Genomic DNA, 21,768 nt, shown 5'->3' on the forward strand with positions numbered 1-21,768 from the left:
CTGAAACCTTATGCCCTGGGGCCTCCCCTGGTGACCCAGTTGTCCTCCTTGTCCCCAGATGAGGCAGTGGCAAGGCCTTCTCGTGCCAGCCCACCAGACGATTTTAAAGAACACCAGGCCCTGCTTCGTAGCGTGGTTACGAACTCTACTTCCAAGCCCAAGGAGATGGCTGAACAGGTGGATACTGTGTTTAATGTACTCTCTGCAACTATCCCTGGCCGTGTAGGGCTACCAGTACACAATGGGGTCCTAAAAATAGCCAAAGCCCTCTGGCAAACTTCATCTTCCATCCCTCCAACCTCCAGGAAAGCAGAGGAAAAATTGTTTTGTTCCTGCCAAGGGTTTTGAATATTTGTATATCCACCCTCCTCTGGGCTTGCTGGTTGTCTTGGCGGCCGAGAAGGACAGCTGGGACAAACCAGTTCGACCCCCAAAAATAAGGAGGCGAAGAGCCTGGACCTTTTTGGAAGAAAGATTTATTCACTGGCCAGCCTTCAGTTCCAGGTGGCTAACCACAATGCTCTCTTGGGGAGTTACAACTTCAACTTCTGGGACTCCCTCTGTAAGTTCAAGGAGTCCCTACCCCAGAATTCAGCCCAGGAATTTGGGGCCCTGGTGGAGGAGGGTACGGCAGTGGCAAGTTGCTCCTTCCAAATGGCATAGGACGCGGAAGGTGCTTGCCTTCTACTTTGACAGGACTAAGCCATTTCATTTCGCAAGTCAGCGCGGTTGTTTGTTGCAGAGGCGGACGGGATGAAAGGTCGCCCAGTGTCTCCTCAGAGGATTTCATCTTGGATCACGGCCTGCATCCGTTACTGCTATGATCTGGTGAAGGTGCCTCCACCAGCGACCGTGACTGCACACTCGACTAGGGTGAAGGCTTCGTCAGCACCCTTCCTGGCCCAGGTGCTGATTCAGCATAACTGCAGGGCTGCTACCTGGTTGTCTTTCCACACGTTTAATCTCATTATGCACTTATCCAGCAAGCCCGAGACGATGCTGGCTTTAGCAGAGCAGTGTTGCAAGCCGCATGAGCGTGAACTCTGAGCCCACCTCCGTGGATACTGCTTGTGAGTCACCTAGAATTGAATTGACATGAGCAAGCAATTGAAGAAGAAAAAAGTTACCTACCTTTCGTAACTGTTGTTCTTCGAGATGTGTTGCTCACGTCCATTCCATTACTCGCCCTCCTGCCTCTCTGTCAGAGTTGCCAACAAGAAGGAACTGTGAGGGTGTAGGGCTGGTGGTGCCCAATATCCTGGCGCGTGAGCACAACACTCAAGAGGATGCCACAGCTGATCCTACAGATACTGCTAAGGCAAAAATCTCCGACAGCTGCACACATGGGCACGTGCTCACCTAGAATGGAATGGACATGAGCAACACATCTCAGAGGTGGGCAGGGGCATGCTGGCACTCTGTTGTAAGCAGTATCACAATTGATGTTATGTGTGGGATACCCCAGGTGGGGACATGCTAAAGAGAAATAGTCGTGATGGCAAAGACACCTGGCAAAAGAGAGGGACTGTTCAGACTCAGCACAGAACTTCTAGCCCCCATTTTTCGGAGATGAGGAAGGAGGAGCTCTTGGGAGAACAACCTTGGTTATAACACCTCATTCTTTGGGGATTAAGCTTATCTTGGACTAGTAGGTCAAGACTTGCAAGGGGGACAGATTGTCCCATATCTGCTTTATTATTTCTTGCTCCCTCCTCTGATGCATTTGCTGCTAACACCTATCAGTGTTTTGACACACTGGATGTGACCTCTGGTCCAGCTAGTCCATTATTCTACATCCCTACATCTAGGGGGAGAGAATGGAATAACAGTCACCCCAGTTCCATATTGAAGTCGGAGACGAGGTGTGCCCCAGCCATAGGAACCAACTTGACTGAGACACCCTTTCTATGAGTTCATGAGGCAAAAGGGAAAAAGAGGCTGGGGAGTTTATAGTTGTAGATACAAGAGATTGTCAGCGAGGCTAATTAAACCACATGGAGAGCTGATGAGTGTCTGTTCAAGCCCATATCCTTCACAATCGCTAAACTTCACCTCTGGTCCCATCTCATATTCCCCAAAAGAGATGGATTGGTCAAGAAGCTTCTGTTGTGAGAACAGTGAGGGCGGAATCTACATTTCTACTTTGGTAACCCTACTGACCAGCAAGGTAACAGGTATTGTGACCTGCAGAGGCTGTACCATGTGTTCTTTCCTGCCTGAAGACAAGAGACTTTCTGTGTAAGACATGCAAACTGATGCCTGTATGGGAAGAAAAGAACTCCTCTTAATCCTACATCAGAGAAACTTCAGGCATCACCACTGTAGATTCAACAAGGGAGGAAGAATCAGCTAAGAATGATCAGGAGAGAGTAGAAAACAAAGATAATGATTGGCACTGTGACCACGGGGAAAGGAGAACTAGGAGGAATTCTACGTGACTAAAGCTATCTGATCAACATCAAGTGCTTGGTGTGACAACTGCAGAGAATGTCTCTGAGAAATCCACTAGAGGAAAGGAAGAGCGTTGCAGGGGACATAACTGCAGGCAGCCACTTGTCCCAAGTCTTTGGATTAGGTTATGTCCAAGAGAGAACCTCCAGCCAACCATAGGAAACAGACACCTTATTGGGAAATCCATGTTAGGAAGAGTTGACAAAACATTCTGAAGGGTACAGCCAGCAGAATGGTGTGAGCTAAGGCAAGGGACGTGACTGCAAGATTGGACAAGATTCTTAAGACAGCAGGCATGATGTCTGTTAAATTTTGGCACCAATGACCTGGTTTCACAGATAATTGAATACTTCAGGGATCTTGGAGGAGAACTGTTGACAAGGAAAGTCCAGATGATTTTCCACAAGCAAGGGAACACAGGCAGAGGATTCTTGGGGTGAACTGATGTTTGGTAAATGATTGGAACATCAGATCCTCTTCCCACATAAGATGGCCTACAGTTTGGTCCCCCTTCCATTGTGAAGGAGGTTGTCTAATTCTGGTGATAGACGGGCTAGACAAGTCAGGTAGGTGTTAAGCTATGACAGAGGAGGGCATTAAGGGAGTAACCACCATTTGTATGCTCAAACGTGTAACTTGGTCTCAAGGTGTCGTGGACGTAAATCAAAGTATCAAAAGACATGAAAGGAATACATTATTTAATTTCTTATGTCATTCCCAGGAACCTGGGTATTAAACAGGAGGGATTGGAATTTCTTTCATGTATGAGAGAAAATTTGACGTTGGTAATAAAAACGATGGGAAGATTCATATGATTGGAATATTAAAATCATAGAATATTAGGGTTGGAAGAGACCTCAGGAGGTCATCTAGTCCAATCCCCTGCTCAAAGCAGGACCACCATCCCCAAAATCACCCCAGCCAGGACTTTGTCAAGCTGGGCCTTAAAAACCTCTATGGATGGAGATTCCACCACTTCCCTAGGGAACCCATTCCAGTGCTTCACCACCCTCCTAGTGAAATAGTGTTTCCTAATATCTAACCTCCCCCAATGCAACTTGAGACCATTGCTTCTTGTTCTGTCATCTGCCACCACTGAGAATAGCCGAGCTCCATCCTCTTTGGAACTCCCCTTCAGGTAGTTGAAGGCTGCTATCAAATCCCCCCTCACTCTTCTCTTCTGCAGGCTAAACAAGCCCAGTTCCCTCAGCCTCTCCTCGTAAATAATTTTCGTTGCCCTCCGCTGGACTCTCCAATTTGTCCACATCCCTTCTGTAGTGGGGGGACCAAAACTGGACACAATACTCCAGGTGTGGCTTCACCAGTGCCAAATAGAAAGGAATAATCACTTCCCTCAATCTGCTGGCAATGCTGCTACTAATATAGCCCAATATGCCATTGGCCTTCTTGGTAACAAGGGCACACTGCTGACTCATATCCAGCTTCTCATCCACTGTAATCCCCAGGTCTTTTTCTGCAGAACTGCTGCTTAGCCAGTTGGTCCCCAGCCTGTAGCGGTGCATGGGATTCTTCCTTCCTAAGTGCAGGACTCTGCATTTGTCCTTGTTGAACCTCATCAGATTTCTTTTGGCCCAATCTTCCAGTTTGCCTCCGTCACTTTGGACTCTATCCCTACCCTCCAGCGTGTCTACCTCTCCCTCCAGTTTAGTGTCATCTGCGAATTTGCTGAGGGTGCAATTAATCCTATCATCCAGATCATTAATGAAGATGTAGAAAAAAAACGGCCTAGGACTGACCCCTGGGACACTCCGCTTGATACCAGCTGCACTGGCTACAACCTCCTCAGGAAGGGTAGAGGGAGCTGGCCACATCATCAGAGGCTTTATCTGCACACAGACTTTCACCAGTTCAACTTACTGTGTTTTTAAACCAATGTAGTTAAATCAGTGCCAGTTTGTGTGTAGACAAGGCCAAAGGTGCTATTACCTGCTTTAGTATTATTGACAACTTGGAAGCACAAGATCTTAAGGAATACTTGGGGATCAATGATAGAGCACAAAGGAAGGCATTGAAAGGGGTCTGTTATGGATTACCAAATAAGATTAGCGAACAGGGTAAACAGCTCGTTAAGCACCTATCTATAATGAATAGAAAGAAAAAGTGCATTATCCAGGGAGAATTTCAACCTGGGAGATTTATTGCAGGTCTCAGGCCATCAATAGAAAATTATAATTTTGAGATACTCTAAGAACGTTTTACTTACGCAAAATACATTGGATCCAATATGGGGTCATTCAATAGCAGACCTCATTCTGACAGAGAAAGATGAATTGTCCACTGAACTAAACAATATTGGTAGCCTAAATACAAGGGACCAATTGAGTTGCAAGTATCAGGGGGTAGCGTGTTAGTCTGTATCCACAAAATCAACAAGGAGTCCGGTGGCACCTTAAAGACTAACAGATGTATTTGGGCATAAACTTTTGTGGGTAAAAAAACCTCACTTGAGTTGCAGTTGATTTGTGCAAATGGAATACAGTCCTAACCAATAATATATATGCTTTACAAGAACTGATTTTTCCAAAGCTAAAGTTAATTGTGAGCAGTATTGACTGTGGCCAAAAATTTCAACAGAAAAATGTGAATAGAAATTGAGGTTTTTTTTTTAATAATTTGCTAGATGTCTAAGATGCCTCACTTCCATTGTCATGGGGAAAATACTGCTTGAGCTAAAAACCATCTTGCTTTAGAGATTACGAAAAAGGAATGAAAAATGAGAAACCAACTCCAGATATGACCGGGTGATTATAAATGGGCTAGGTCAAATACAGGCTATCAGTCCTCATTCTCAAGGGCACCTGCACAACACTTTCAAAAGACGAGCCTTGGAGCTTAAATTCATAACTTTGCTAGACACTAAAAATCATGGACTGAACAGAGACACTGGATTTATAGCGTATTACAGCAATCTGTAACCCGCTAACATCCCGTTACTACAGGGCCCCCTTAGAATATGTGATAATTAGTGATGCTTTGACCTTGTATTTAGCTGTGACACTGTGAATATCTCTCCCAGAGGGACCCTCTGTATAGCTTGAAAGCCTGTCTCTCTCAGCAACAGAAGTTGGTCCAATAAAAGATACTACCTCACCCTCCATGTCTCTCTGGTTAGCCCGATGGCAGGCAGAATATCGGAACTGATAATATATGCCTCTATCAATAAAGAATTTAAGGATGGAAATGCCAGTCAGAAGGGCTAGATAGAATATAGTTCTTGTATTAAAAATAAAATTTATACTCTTGTCAAATAATTATATCAAGAAGAAAGTGAGGTTAATAAAAGTAATTACGCTGATGTAATTTACTTGTATTTCCTAAAGGTATTTGCCTCAGTACTGTACAATTTTTTTATTTAAAAAAAAAAAAAAGTACTGAACCATATCAAGGTGTGGTCCCTATTAAATGGATCAAAAATGTTATTTAAGTGGGGGTTCTTGAATGGGGCTGTTTCTAGTGTGGCCCTGCAGTGAAGAATTAGAGGATGGCCCAATGGGTAAGGCCCTAGCCTGCAACCATGGAGACCTAGGGCAACTCACATTAGGCCTAGATCCACAAAGGTGTTTAGGACTTCAATCCTAGTTTTGGCTCCATGGCGATCCACAAAACTCCCACCAAACCCTATAGGTGTCTAAACTTACTCAGCGCCTACATTCCTGCCTCTGAACATGTACCTCCCGCTAAGCCTCCAGGTGCCTATCTTCTGCCTGAGGCTCAGGACAGTTCACAAACCAGGGGAAAATAGGAATTTGCCTAAGTTGTGGAGGGGCCTTATCCACTAGCTGTGCTCCAAGTCCATCTACTGGATTGGATCCCATTCGAAATGTGGTAGAACGAAGTGGTGCCCACCAAATAACTTCTAGCCCAGTGGTTAAAGCACCCTCCCAAGAGGTGGGAGACCCCCTGTTCAAATTCTTTCTCCTCCTCCAACAGACAGAGGAATTGAATGTGGGTCTCCCACATCTCAAGTGAGTGCTGTAACCACTGTGCTGAAAGTTATAAGTTGGCTAGCCAGAAGATGAATTTAGTTTTGAATAAATTATTGGTAAAACCCATTTGATTCAGAGGCTACCATCTCATTAGTTTTCGTGTCTCAGTTGCCTTCCTTGTGGCCGTTGCTTTGGCAGAGTGTGTTTAATTGACAAGAAATTCAATTTACAAAGACGCTTTTTCTATCGCTTTTCCTGATGAACTAGAACTCTGGGCAGCACCCAAGTTTCCCCCTAAAGTTATTTCTCCCCTTCAGTTAGGAAATTAGTCCACCAAACTAGAGAAATAAATTAAATGGCATCACCTAGATGTCTGTTGAGCCATTACATTTTATTAGGGCAAATAATTTTTCAGGAAAACAAATGCTTTACTTTTTAAGCCTGTATTCTTTTCATCCACCAGCTCCTACTGTCATGTTAACAGATGCAGCAACCACCAGTTGTGATGCTCTCTAAGAAGGGCTATGGAATACAACATAAGCTTAATTTTAATTTTAATTTAATAATGGAGATATCCCATCTCCTAGAACTGGAAGGGACCTTGAAAGGTCATCGAGTCCAGCCCCCTGCCTTCACTAGCAGGACCAAGTACTGATTTTGCCCCAGATTCCCAAGTGGCCCCCTCAAGGATTGAACTCACAACCCTGGGTTTAGCAGGCCAATGCTCAAACCACTGAGCTATCCCTCCCCCCCTTACATGTTTGTGTATTAGAATTGAGAGCAGTTTGATCACCTCTGAGGGCCTTTCCCCCCCTTAGGTACCTGGAAGAGATGTGTAAATATTAAGACAGTACCATCATGCATTCTATCAGCCTTCAGGGTGGAACTGGATCTGTCTGAGAGAAAATAGCATCAGTTTAACTTAAGGTCTGATTCTAAACTAATTTTGTTAAACCTGTACGAAAGGGCTAGGGATATCCTTATTTTGGTTTTAAACAAATTTCAGTTGAATTGGTGCAACTTTCTCTGGGTATGTCTACACAGCAAAGAAAAACCTGCCCGCTGATTTGGACTCGTGGGGCTTGGGCTGCAGGGCTGTTTCATTGCTGTGTTGACTGCCCTGTTCGGGCTGGAGCCCAGGCTCTAGGGCCCTGTGACATGAGAGGGGCCCCAATCTTTGGCTCCAGCCTGAGGCTGGAAGTCTACATAGCAATGAAACAGCCCAAGTCGGCCGGCACGGACCAGCCGTGGTGACTAGTTCCTGTGTAGACATATCCTCAGAGACAAGGCCTAGGACCAATAGACTGTATCCCTCAACCGTACTGAAAGGGTTTCTAAGATTAGTATTTTTTGTAATTTCAAAGATTTCCATTCCATTTTGGATTTGAGAAAATGAAACAAATTTACTAACAAATTCAAATGTATATAGTAAAGTTAGCAGTCTTTATTCCTCTTTGCAATCTTCAGGAGGGAGTGGAGTTCTTGATCTGAAGAGCCACTAATAGTATATATGGTGTTTGGATCATGGTGGCTCCCAAAGGTCCCGGAGAGACAGTCCATGACCCAAAAAGCTTTTCAGTCTAACCTGAAATGAAGCAACAAGTAAGTGTTTACACACACTGGCTTTACCCTCGCTCCCTTTTCCCTCAAGGGTACGTAGGTTTTAATTGTCTTGATTTTGAATAGATAAAGGTTTTTTAATTAATGAAATCTGCTGTCCCCACTGCCACAAACTGGCCATTCCTGGCTGGCTGATTTCTGCTAGGTGCTGTCCCCCTACAAAGGTCACTGTAGCCCTGATTACACTTTCTTATTGCAGCCTTGCAGGGCCAACCATCATAAGGCCCAAAGCTGTCACTGACATTTTGGTTAAATAAACAGGAAAATGTGGTTTTGGGCTGCGCACACCTATTTGCATAATTTTAATAGCATTTGCTTTTCTACTTGCCACACAGAAGATGCAGTTTATATTTTTCTTACAAAAAACAGAAAAAAAAATTAAAACTCCCCGGAAGATTACATTGAATCACACATAGAAATTTTAGATCCAGTTTATAAAATTTTTGTTCTTGAAATAATAGCCTCTGCGCTGCGCACTGTAGAATGCCCCTGAGGTATTTCATAAGGAAATAAGTACTAGCGATTTCCTCAAAGGCTTTTCTCCCTTCCCCTCACAATTATACCTTTTAAATCCGTGATCCTTAGCCTGAGGCTTACAAGCTGCAAGTGGTTCTCTAATGTGTCTTCTGCTGCTCCTTGCAGCACGTGATATTCAAACACTATGTGATTTAATTATTAACCAATTTAAGTGATTGACCAATCAGGATGCTTCTACTATGTTATTAACCAATTGTAGTTGATAAAATACTTGGTCAGTCATTTTGCTGTGAGAATAATATATAATCTAAATATTGCCCCGTCATACTGTTTAAATGTGAATACCTAGCACTATAGTAAATGAAACCATGACTTCACACCATTGTGGCTCTGTGGGGTAACGTTGATTGCTAATTGGGCTCCTGAACCACTGAGGTCTAAGTATGACTGTTTTAAATTGTTATGTACTGCAAGGAACAGGCGCTTGCATCCATAGACCCCATGCAGCTCCGCAGTCTCTCAGGGTCTGATCCAACCACCATTGAAGTTAATGGGAGCCTTTCCACTGACCTCAAAGAGAGTCAGATCAGGCCCTTGTGGAATTCACGGAGTGGTTCCTTCTAGGGAATGCAAAATAAATGAATGGGAGTTTGAGAGAGGCAGCGCTTTGTTATACGGGAGTGGTAATGATACAGTGGGGTGGGGGAGAATGACATTTCCAAAAGGATATAAACTCACTCATGATTTTTTTTTTGCCACAAAACCAGACTTGATATATTAAGGCTACCTTTGGAACAACATTCAAAACAGGCCAGGTCCTCAGCTGGGAAATCAGTATAATTTTATTGGGATCTGGTCCATAACTCACTGATCGGGAAAAATGATGTGGGGAGGGGTTGGTTAATATGACATGTTTTATACTTGAAGAGGAAGATTGATTCATAAATAAAATATATTCAAAAGCACTGTTTTAATGCTTGATCATATTTAAAAAAAAATTTAAATCCAGATACAATTGTATTTTCCATTTCCTTTTCATGCCTGCATGCAGTTTCCAGTTGCTTGCATTTAGTTCAAATTTATCATGAAGAAACCAAAGATGATTTTGATTTTTGTATTCCACTCTCATCTTGCAAATTTTGCCATTCATTCCCAAATCTTGTGTTTAATACCTACATCTTCACCACACTAGATGGAGCAGTCATTGACAGAGCCACAAATGGTTGTTGGGAACCTTATCAAGTGAAAAAATTGGAACATTTCCAAACAACTCTGCTACTAACTTCTGTGTCCGAAGATGTCCAAACAGCCTGTTCCTTGAAGACAGAATTAGATTTGGAATGACAGGCAGAAAGTCTGCTTGAAATCTCCATTTTTAGAAAATATAAAATCTCACTATAAAAAAATTTACCAACAACCATTTAAAAATAAGACAGTCAAAAAATTATCAGTATAATAAACATAATGCAAACTGACCAGCAATTGCTAACAGAGAATGGGCGAAGGTGACACAGCTCTACCTTTTCTCAGCCCCCTTTTAAAACAACCAGCTACGGTTCTCCTCTAACTGTCCATTCCTCTGTTCTGGGGGGGGAGAATTGTGTTGAGAACTAGTGACATGAAACCTTTAAAAATCTGTCGTTTTGGACTGTCAAGACAACAACGTCATAGCTGTAGCCTCTCGGGTTCAAGCCGCAAGCAGTTGGCACTGCTGCTTATTTAACTTCTGGCCAGTACAGTTATGCTGCGCTAGCTCTTCAGAGCCTCCCAAACACCTCCATAGAAAATAATGGATTTTTCTGCCTTCTTTGTGCACAGTAAGGTCCACATCTACACACACAGTAGATTGGCAACGTTTTAGCACCGGAATCCCCTTCCTGGGTATGAAAATGTTGTGGCCATTACACCTGGCAGATACTGTAATTAACTCCTGTTCGTTCGGACAACGTTTCTACAATCATTTCCATCACGTGGTCTTTGGGCTGGAGAAGGGAGTTCTCTGCAGAAGAAAGCTTCTCCGTGTTGCTCACTGGATCTTGCTGCAAAAACAAGAAAGATATGCTCTTAATTCTGCTCCCTGACCTGCCCAGTTTCTGTATTTGATTTTTGTTCCGGTACCCCTCTTTTTTTTTTTTTTTTCCCCTCCCAAATGGATATACGTACTTTTTCTGGCTTTGGGGCAAAATCTTTCTGGCAGACATGTGCTATGATGCCCGCAGCAAGTGCATCACCCAGGACATTGGTCATTGTTCTAAGTCGATCTCTAAAAGAAAAAAGAGCCGTGAGAGCCAGATAGCTTTGGTGAAAGTGCCGGTGGTGGTAGATATTGGGAAGATTAATCTGATTTCCCCTGCAAGAACACAAGCAAAATAAATAACCTCTTGCATTTCCATACTACCTTTTTATCCCAAAGAGATCCCAAAGTGCTTTAAATATATACACTCACAGTACACTGATTTGCTTCACCTGACATTGCCAGGCAACTGCCTCTGGAGTAAAATGCAACAGCTGTTCAAAAGGACAAGGTCAGGTCATTGAGCCCTACATTTTTGATTTACCAAAATGTGAATTAAAAAATTACAAAATCTAAAATTTTATAGATTTTATAACCATTTTACTTATAAAAGTAGAAGTAGATAGTACCTTAGCATATGTATTGATGGGACTACTGCTGGAATACTGTATTCACTTTTGGTGTCCACACTCTCAAGAGGATGTTGAAAACAGGATTCAGAGAAAAGCTACAAGAATGATTTGAGGTCTCAAAAACACTTTACAATGCAAGAGTTGGGTAAAACGCCCCCTAAATAGATAAAGCTCCTTAAAATGCCTTGGATTTTTAGGAGTGCAATTCCCATTGAAAGATTTCTGCTCCTAAATCCTTTAAACTAAGGCCTAGTCTACACTGCACGGTTATGTCAACACAAGACAGTTTATGTAGACCTCCCTATGGATGTGTCTACACTTAAATTTCACTTTTACTGATGTAACTGCCCCACTACACCAACTGAATAGCACCACCTCCCCAAGCAGCATAGATTCAGGGTGGATGTAGTTAGGTCGATGCAGTATCAGCGTAGACACCACGTTACTTACATCAACTGTTCTTGGCCTCCAGGAGCTGCCCCACAATGCCTCACAAGACGGCTCTGGTTGCCATTGTGAATTTGCTGCCTAAGGGTCATGGGACAAGAAGCTGCCCCTCCCTTTAAAAACTCCACCAATTTTTGAAATTCCTTTTCCTGGTTGCTCAGCTTGATGAGCACACCTAGCCTCTCTCCACTGTTGAGTGTAACTGCCCAGCTGACCATGCCCGGCTACATGCTGCAGATGTGCTCCTGCCTGGAGTACAGGAGGTATTGGATCTCCTGAGCCTGTGGGGAGAAGAGCAGATTGCTCAGGGACAGCAGGAGAAGAGCTACAAGGGGGACCAGCGGCAGTGTCTGCTAAAAGCCAAGGAGCTGGGGCAGGCATACCAGAAGGCAAGAGAGTGCAACAACCGATACGGTGCGGAGCTGCAGACCTGCCACTTCTACAAAGTAGCCATCCTTGGTGGAGACCTCACCATGACCTCAGAGAGCCTGTCAGTACTTTAAAGGAGCCCAAGTCACAGACCTCTGCTGTGAACAGTGAGGAGGAGGTGGAGGAGGAATATGGGGACCAGGCGACTGGAGGATCTAGCTGCCCAGTGAGCCAGGACATGGTTTTGACTCCACCAGCCAGTCCTGACAGTCCAGCTCAGGGAAGCCTGATGCAGGGGAAGGAACCTCTGGTAAATATGCTATTTTCTTTGAAAATCCAGGGATGGAAACCCCAAAGTAGCAGGACACATCTGTTAATTTACTTTTTTTTACTTGTGCTAGAAGAAGTAGTGAAACAACCAAGAGAGGGCCACATGGAGCAGTTTATGTGCCCCGAATCCTTTGGAGAAATCTCAATGAAACTTTGATGGAGGTACTCTGCACTCCTCTACCGAAGGTTTCTGGGAAGGGCTGCCTTCTTTTTTCTGCTGTGGTAGGACACTTTACCACGCCACTTAGCAATTACTTCAGCAGACAACCATTGCAGAGCACAGGCTAGCAGCATACCATAGAATCATAGAAGATCAGGGTTGGAAGAGACCTCAGGAGGTCATCTAGGCCAGTCCCCTGCTCAAAGCAGGACCAATTCCCAACTAAATCATCCCAGCCAGGGCTTTGTTAAACCAGGCCTTAAAAACCTCTAAGGCCTGGTCTACACTGGCGGAGGGGGATCGATCTAAGATACGCAACTTCAGCTACGAGAATAATGTAGCTGAAGGCGACGTATCTTAAATCGACTTAGAATCACTTACTTCGCGTCCTTGCGGCGTGGGATCGATGGCTGCCACTTCCCCGTCGACTTTGCTTCCGCCTCTCGCTGAACTGGAGTTCAGCAGTCGATGGGAGAACGATCAGGGATTGATTTATCGCGTCTACACTACACGCGATAAATCGATCCCTGATTGATCGCTATCCAAACAGCTGTTTGGCGGCGCTTAGGACTTTTGGGCGGGGGGGGGGAATGCGGCATGTTCCAGAGAGGAGGTGGAGTGGGGGTGGGAAGAGGTGGGCCTGGGGTGGAGCAGGGACAGGAAGGCGTGCCTGGAGCATCCCCCGGCAAAGTCGGCACCTGTTCTTCTCCGGGGAAGCTGCTACTATTGCTGTGAAGGTGCTTCCTAGCGTCCTTGCCTGCAGTGGGCTGTGCCTGTGTGAGGGAAGCCAGGGGCCGTTCCCAACTACAGTACAGTGCTGTACAGTATATAATGCCTTTTGTCTGCCCCCCCAAAATTTCCTTGGAACCTAACCCCCCGCATTTACATTAAATATTATGGGGAAATTGGGTTTGTTTAACATCGTTTCACTTAAAGTTGCATTTTTCAGGAACGTAACTACAACATAAAGTGAGGAGTTACTGTATCCTAAGTTTCTATTTCCATCGTGAATACACTAACAATGGTACCTCTCTGTATTGAATCTGCAGCTGCTGCCATTGTGGCCTTCAGGGTCTCCTCCTCCACACCCGCGGAAAGCCTGAGCCAGATAAGGAGGAGAAAGAAGAGGACTCGGGCTGTCATGTTCCATGGGATCATGCAGGCCTGCGCTGCATCAGAGAATGAGACCAGGGCCTGGAGGATGACCATTTCAGACAGCATGGAGAGGGAAAAGTTGAGAGGAGGAAGGCCCGGGAGTCCAAGCAGGAAAAGGAGAGGGAGATACGCTAGGATATAATGGGGCTTCTCAGGCAGCAAACAGACACTGCACTAACTGTGGTAACTTGCAGGTATAAGAATCCTGTGCTCGCCTCCCTCTGCAGCCCATAGAGAACAGTGTCGCCTCCCTTCACCCCCCTCAATATTCCACATGGCATCGGGGGTTGCTGCCAGTGTTCCCGCTAATTTTTCCCACCCAGGTGCAGGATGAATTTTGTGTGTACCAATATGGAGGTGCACATAACAAAATTCATGTGGTGGGGGTGGGGCTGAGGGGTTCCCATGGGAGGGGGCTGAAGGCTGGGGCAGAGGGCTGGGGTGTAGGGGGTGAGGGCTTGGGCAGGGCCGGGGACGAGGGCCAGAGGGTTGAGTGCAGGGGGTGATGGCTCCAACTGGGGGTGCAGGCTCTGGGGTGGGACCAGGATCAAGGATTTGGGGTGTAGGAGGATGCTCCGGGGCTACAGCGGGGAGAGAGGACCCCCCACCCCAGCACACTCTCTCCCTGCAGCAGCAACTGGGCTGGGGTGGGAGAGGTACCTGTCCCTGTTGTGGGAGCTCTAGGGCTGGGGCTGCAGGATGAGTGCCCCTCCCCTGGCCCCAGCAGGTCCGTACCAGGGGAGGGCCGCGCCTGGGTCTGGGCCACTACAGCCATGGTAGGTCCAGGCCGCAGGGTGAGTTGGGGCTGGGGGTGGGGTGCCCCTCCCGTGGCAGGTTGGGGGCTGGGCTAGGTGGGGGCCGCAGCAGGTCCCTGGCCGGGGTCCCTAAGCGCCTGCGCAGTGCTAAGTAGGCTGCTGCGTATCCATGCAGCTTACAGGGAACGTAGGTCGCTGCACTGCCCCTACCACTCCACCCCAAGGGACGTGAAAGACAATCACAACTACACGTAGACTGACCTGTGAAAGCCACGGCTGGTGTATGTATACCTGAAATGGAAATGTTATGTTCTTTCCCCTTCATAAGTTCTGTTCCCTTAATTTATTAAGTTTCAAAAGGTTTTGTAATTGCCTGGTTCATGTTACACAATAAAAATCAATTTTTGGAACAAAATTCATCTTTATTAGTTCACAACATGTGCCGTCTGGTGCTGAGCAGGTCTGACAAGCACCAATTTCCTGTTACTTCATTTTGTCACAGAAACCATAACCTCATTCAAGACTATATTAATAGGTGCATTGGCAATGTTCTATTTCTACACACACACGATCACCACAAGAATTGTACCAGGCTGCAAAAGAGCAAGGCCAGGTAGAGTACACTGCAGCAACACACACTGTTCTGGCTCACTATTAAATGTTCTTTCAAAGTCTTCCTGAGCTACATAGCTCTGTACTGAACCCTTCTAATAGTCCTTCTGTTCGGCCGTTCAAATTCAGCAGCTCCAGCTCCACCCTGATGGAACCTTTCCCCCTTTGATTCATAGACGATATGCAGGACACAGCAGGCAGCTATCACCATTGGGATCTTTGTTTACTGAGGTCCAGCGTTGTAAGTAAACAACGCCAGTGACCCAAAGGCTCATTCAACTGTTGTTCTGCACCTGCTGAGCTGGTATTTGAAGCATTCCTTGGTGCTGTCAAGATGGCCAGTGTATGGATTCATGAGCCGTGGGAGCAGGGGGTAGGCTGGGTCTCCCAGGATATTATGATTTCAACATTCCCAATGGTAATCTGCTGGTTGGGAAAGAAAGTCCCTGCTTGCAGCTTTTTGAACAGTCCTGTGTTCTTAAAGATGCCCGCAGAATGCACCTTCCCTGTCCCGCCCACATTGATGTCAGTAAAGCATCCCCGGTGATCCACCAGCTCTTGCATTACCGTAATGTACTCTGTGGCAAGGTGGTCTGGTGTTAAAATAGGGATGTGCATGCTATCTATTGACCCTTCGAAGTTCAGGAAGCCTATTGCTGCAGAACCATCCACTGTGTCCTGCATATTGCCCAGAGTCCTGCATAGCAGGAGGTGTGTAATGGCCTTGCACACTTGCATGACAGTGGTCTCCATGGTGCATTTCCCAACTCCAAGATGATTTCCCACCAACTGGTAGCAATTGGCATTGCAAATTTCCACAGTGCAATCATCACTCACTTCTTCGCTGTCAGTGCAGCTCTCATTTTGATGTCCCTGCGCTGGCGGACTGGGGCAAGTTTGGTGGACAGATCCAGGAATGTGGCTTTGTGCATCCAAAAAATCTGCAGCTACTGCTCGTCATCCCAAACCTGCACAACAGTGCGATTCTACCAGTCAGTGCTTGTTTCTCAGGCCCAGAAGCAGTGCTCCACCACCTGCAGCTGCTCTGTGAATGCCACCAACAACCTTGACTTGTTTCTGTCTATGTCCCAAAGTGATCTAGCCTTCAAGGAAATGTCATGTTCCCCACAGGTCCTCTTGGGGCTCTGCAAATACACCTCTACCCCAATATAACGCGACCCGATATAACACGAATTCAGCTATAACGCGGTAAAGCAGCGCTCTGGGGGGGTGGGGCTGCGCACTCCGGCGGCTCAAAGCAAGTTCGATATAATGCGGTTTCACCTATAACATGGTAAGATTTTTTTGGCTCCTGAGGACAGCGTTATATCAGGGTAGAGGTGTACTGCAAGATTAGGCACCCTGTGCTTGCAACGCTCATGACAATAATGCGGAGCTGTGCTGGCTCCACGTGTTTGTCAGAGATAGCGGCCAGTGAGGAGGGATATATGGGTTTATGGGGATTTTGAAGAGGTGTGAAATATTATGGGATGCAGATGAAATTATGGGATGGAGAACACTTCATTATGAGAAGTTGACCCCATGCTCCTAGTCACACCTGTGCAACTCGTTTCTGCTTCATGAGGAATTGCAAAAACTTCCCAAAACCTCCTGTGTCGCCTGGTGGCAAGTTGCACAGTGGAACACTGAGCCAGAGTGCCCTGCACTCTGCATCGATCCCAGCGCTCCTGGTGAGGAGGTGTGTGCCGACACAAGGAGCATAGTGCGCACAAGTACAAGCGATGTAATAACCACGGTTGCTGTATGCCAATGTAACTTAAGTCGACATAATTTTTTTAGTGTAGACATGGCCTAAGGAAGAGATAAGAACATAAGAATGGCCCTACTGGGTCAGACCAAAGGTCCACCTAGCCCAGTATCCTGTCTTCCAACAGTGGCCAATGCCAGATGCTCCAGAGGGAATGAACAGAACAGGGAATCACCAAGTGATCCATCACCTGTCTGTCGCTCATTCCCAACTTCTGGCAAACAGAGGCTAGGGAAACCATTCTCTAGCTTATCCTGGCTAATAGCTATTGATGGACCTATCCTCCATGAATTTATTTAGTTCTTTTTTGAACCCTCTTGTGGTCTTGGCCTTCACAACATCCTCTGGCAAAGGTTGACTGTGCGTTGTCTGAAGAAATACTTCCTTTTATTTTAAGCCTGCCTATTAATTTCATTTGGTGACCCCTAGTTCTTGTGTTATGAGATGTAGTAAACAACACTTCCTTATCTACTTTCTCTACACCAGTCATGATTTTATAGACCTCAATCATATCTCCCCTTAGCCGTCTCTTTTCCAAGCTGAAAAGTCCCAGTCTTATTAATATCTCCTCATACGGAAGCTGTTCCATACCCCTAATCATTTTTTTTTGCCCTTTTCTGAACCCTTTCCAATTCCAATATATCTTTTTTTGAGCTGGGGCGACCACATCTGCACACAGTATTCAAGATGTGGGCGTACCACGGATTTATTTAGCGGCAATATATTTTCTGTCTTATTATCTATCCCTTTCTTAATGATTCCCAACATCTGTTCACTTTTTTAACTGCCGCTGAACATTGAGTGGATGTTTTCAGAGAACTATCCACAATGACGCCAAGATCTCTTCCTTGAGTGGTAACAGCTAATTTAGACCCCATCATTGTATATGTATAGTTAGGATTATGCTTTCCAATGTGCATTATTTTGCATTTACCAACATTAAATTTCATCTGCCATTTTGTTGCCTAGTCACCCAGCTTTGTGAGATCCTTTTGTAGCTCTTCGCAGTCTGCCTGGGACTTAACTATCTTTAGTAGTTTCGTATCATCTGCAAATTTTGCCACCTCACTGTTTACTCCTTTTTCCAGATTGTTTATGAATATGTTGAATAGGACTGGGCCCAGTACAGACCCCTGGGGGACACCACTATTTACCGCTCTCCATTCTGAAAACTGACCATTTATTCCAACCCTTTATTTCCTATCGTTTAGCCAGTTACCAATCCATGAGAGAACCTTCCCTCTTATCCCGTGGCAGCTTACTTTGCATAGGAGGTTTAGGTGAGGGACCTTGTCAAAGGCTTTCTGAAAATCTAAGTACACTATATCCACTGGATCCCTTTGGTCCACATGCTTGTTGACCACCTCAAAGAATTCTAATAGATTTGGTGAGACTTGATTTCCCTTTACTAAAACCATGTTGACTTTTCCTCAACAAATTATGTTCATCTATATGTTTGACAATATTGTTTTTATTATAGTTTCAACTAGTTTGCCCAGTACTGAAGTTAGGCTTACAGGCCTGTAATTGCTGGGATCACCGCTGGAGCCCTTTTTAAAAATTGGTGTCACATTAGCTACCCTCCAGTCATTTGGTACAGAAGCTGATTTAAATGATAGGTTACAGACTACAGTTAGTAGTTCTGCAATTTCACATTTGCTATTCTTGGGTGAATACCATCTGGTCCTGGTGACTTATTGCTGTTTAATTTATCAATTTGTTCCAAAACCACCTCTAATGATACTTCAAGATTTTCAAGAATGCCTATCATAGAGGAAGCTAAGAGCTGGTCTACACTGGGCTCAATTAACTAAAGGTGTGAATTTAAAGTGGATTAGTTAAACTGCATTAAACACCTGTGTGCATGTTCTTATTCAGAAAAAAAGTGGATTTAATTTGATTTAGGCCTGGTCTACACGAGGCAATTAGGTCTGTAGAACTGCTCCGGGGTGTGAAAAATCCACAACCCCGAGTGATGCAGTTAAACTGCCCTAACCCATGGTATAGACAGCGCTAGGTCAAGGGGAGAATGCCTCTCGGGGGGGTGGATTATCTCCATCGACAGGAGAACCCCTTCGGTGGGTGCAGGTAATAGCTTCAGTGAAGCGTTACAGCAGCCAGCTGGATGTAAACAAGCCCTTCGTTTAATCAAATTAAGCGAAAGCCACTCTAATTCTGAATACAAGTGTCCACCCAGGGGTTTCATGCAATTTAATCCACTTTAAAAATTAATTTGAATTAATTTTTTGGATTGTCTCTGTGTAGACAAGCCTTGATTCTACAGTGTTCTTTGTCAGAGGGGTACAACAAGAGTCAACGGCCGAAAGTTGGATTAGAAAAATTTAAACTGAAAACAGGATGCAAATTTTTGAGTGTAATTTACCATAGGAACAGCTTATCAAGGGATATGGTGGTTTCTCCATCACGTAAAGTCATCGGTCTTGATTTAAAGTAGGGTTACCATACGTCCTCTTTTTCCCGGACATGTCCGGCTTTTCGTCAGTCAAACCCCCGTCCGGGGGGAATTGCCAAAAAGCCGAACATGTCCGGGAAAATGGCGGCTCTGCTCCTCCCTGACTCTTCGGCTCTGTTTAAGAGCCAGGCTGCCCGAGCGCTACCAGCTTCGGGCAGCCCCATGCCTCCAGACCCTGCGCCGCCGGAGCCCGGGAGGGGAAGTGCCCGGTTGGGGGCGCAGGGTCCGGAGGCATAGGGGCTGCCCAAAACCCGAGCGCCACCGGCTTCACGGTTTGCCGGGCAGCCTCCAGACCCTGTGCCCCCGACTGGGCGCTTCCCCGCCCGGGCTCCAGCTGCGCTGGGGAAGCGCCGGCTGGGGGCGCAGGGTCTGGGGGCTGCCCGGCAAACCCTGAAGCCGGTAGCACTGGGGCAGCCCTTTCCTCCTGGCTGGGAGTGGGAGGGAGGAGGGGGCGGAGTTAGGGTTGGGAAGGGGTGGAGTTGGGGCGGGGCTAGGGGTGGGAAAATGGGCGGGGCCAGGGCCTGTGGAGGGTCCTCTTTTTTATTTATGAGATATGGTAACCCTATTTAAAGACTCCAACAGATATGTTCTAATTCACCCACAGGTTTTTGGACTTGAAGCAGAAATTACTGAGTGAAAATCTATGGCTTGAGTTGTGTAGGCAATCAGACTGTGACCATAGTGATCCCTTCTGTACTTAAAACCTCTGAATAAGCGTAATTTCTGCCCTCTCTATATCTCTGACATGTCTCCTCTTATTTGTTTCCTTTCTAACATATGCAGTCCCATTCCTCTTGGAGTGATTGTCCATCTGGTTTCTAATCTTGGTGCACAAGTGCATGAGATCAGATTCTTTTGGCCAGCAGAGTCCATGGGGGCTGATGTCCTCTCTCATCCCCAGCTAAGGGCACAAAGCAGGTGCTTTGCCAATACAGAATGCCAGAGTCACTCTAGTAATGGGAAGGAGGGCAGACTGTGGAATCTATGTGGACAAAACATCGGGAAGAATCAGTTACTGTAAGGTAAGCAACCAGTTGTTCTCTGAATAATTCTCCACTCTGTGGAGAACAGCTGCCTGTTTGCTTGGAGGTGGATGCTAGATTAAACAATGACTGTAGGACATCCCTATCAAAGTGGTCATCTGATCTGAAAGCTTCACACTGAGCAGAGATCTTCATTGAGCGGTCTTACAATGATGCCCACGTTTTTTTCTGAAGTTATTATAGTTAGTTATAGACTTACACAGGCAGTCCCAGAGACTCTGCAGTATTCGAATCACGGAACCTAATGGTAAATGACCAGAAGATGGGGCAGCAGGTCTGTAGAAATTTTGGTGGTGCCCAGAGGCTCCCTCCCCCCCCCCCAACTCCGCACCCACCTGCCTAAGGCTCTGGGAGGGAGTTTGGGTCTGGGGTGCAGGCCCTGGGCTGGGGCAGGGGATTGGGGGGCAGGAGGGATGCAGGGTACAGGCTCTGGGAGGGAGTTTAGGTGCAAAAGGGGTGAGAGGTTGGACTCTTGGAGGGAGTTTGGGTGGGGGAGGGGGTCTGGGGATGCAGGCTCTGGGATGGAGTTTGGGTGCTGGGTGCAGGCTCTGGGCTGGGGCAGGGGGTGGGGATGCAGGAAGGAATGCGGGGTGTAGGCTCTGGGAGGGAGTTTGGGAATGGGAGGGGATGCGGAGGGAGGGGGTGCAGGCTCTGAGAGGAAGTTTGGAGACGGGAGGGGGTGTTGGAAAGGGGTGGGGGGCTGCAGATTCTGAGAGGGGGATGTGGCGCTTACCTGGGGCTCCTAGGTGAGGTGGGCTGGGCCGGGGGGGAGGGGGAGGTGCCTCCGCGTGCTACTACCCTGAGGCACTGCCCCTGCAGCTTCCTATTGGCACAGGGAGCAGAGGCATGGACACAGACCCGGCCCGGCAGCCACGTGGAGCGAGCAGGCAGGAAGCCGCTGAGCTCTGCTGTGCTGCCAGTGGTGGGTGGGGGCCCTGGGTTAAATGGCTCAGGGGACACGTGGAGGGGAGTGCCCGGGGGCGGAAGGCAGGGCGGAGGGAGAGACATTGCTGGAGCTGGGCCAGGAATATTCCTGGTGCCCAGGCACCACGGGCCCATAGAACTCACCGCCCGTGCAAGAAGATTCCCATTGTCCCTCACATGAACTAGTCTGTATAGACTAGAGGTACCAGTAGACAAAGCAGGATCTTTCTCTTGGAAGAGACACTTGGGAAGCTGGATCAGTCAGAGATCTCAGCTCGGCAGCCCCATTATGCCCACTGCGGTTTGTCCTCTCCCTTCTGGGCAGCATAGTTTTGTGCTCAGACTTTGTTATTGTGACACGACACCCCCCCCCCCCCATATTCACACCCTACACATTACTGTCATAATCTTTGTACAAAATATGCCTTGTGAGGTGGTATTTGAAAATGAATAACTCACTAGTCATTACTATTCTTGTGTGATGTGTGTACGTGATGGGTACGAAGAGTTAAGGACATATGCTGGAATGATAACTCTGTTCAAACCAGGTGTGTCATGGGGAGTTGTTAAACTGATCTGTCCTAAACAAAG

At 46.4% G+C, this 21,768-nt stretch overlaps 1 protein-coding gene across 1 annotated transcript in view; it reads right to left on the bottom strand.

The window, feature by feature from the left end:
* Nucleotides 1-10,229: 10,229 nt before the first annotated feature.
* LOC117868895 (excitatory amino acid transporter 5-like) overlaps nt 10,230-21,768 on the bottom strand; it is a 73,926-nt gene continuing 62,387 nt past the window's right edge. The window contains exons 10-11 of the mRNA XM_034755271.1: nt 10,659-10,758; nt 10,230-10,534 (exon numbers count right to left, since the gene is read on the bottom strand). Of these exons, the coding sequence (XP_034611162.1) occupies nt 10,397-10,534; nt 10,659-10,758 (238 nt within the window). The 3' untranslated portion in view covers nt 10,230-10,396. The remainder of the gene's footprint in view (nt 10,535-10,658; nt 10,759-21,768) is intronic.

The sequence above is a fragment of the Trachemys scripta genome, chromosome 22, assembly GCF_013100865.1.
Source record: "Trachemys scripta elegans isolate TJP31775 chromosome 22, CAS_Tse_1.0, whole genome shotgun sequence".
Taxonomy (NCBI): domain Eukaryota; kingdom Metazoa; phylum Chordata; order Testudines; family Emydidae; genus Trachemys; species Trachemys scripta.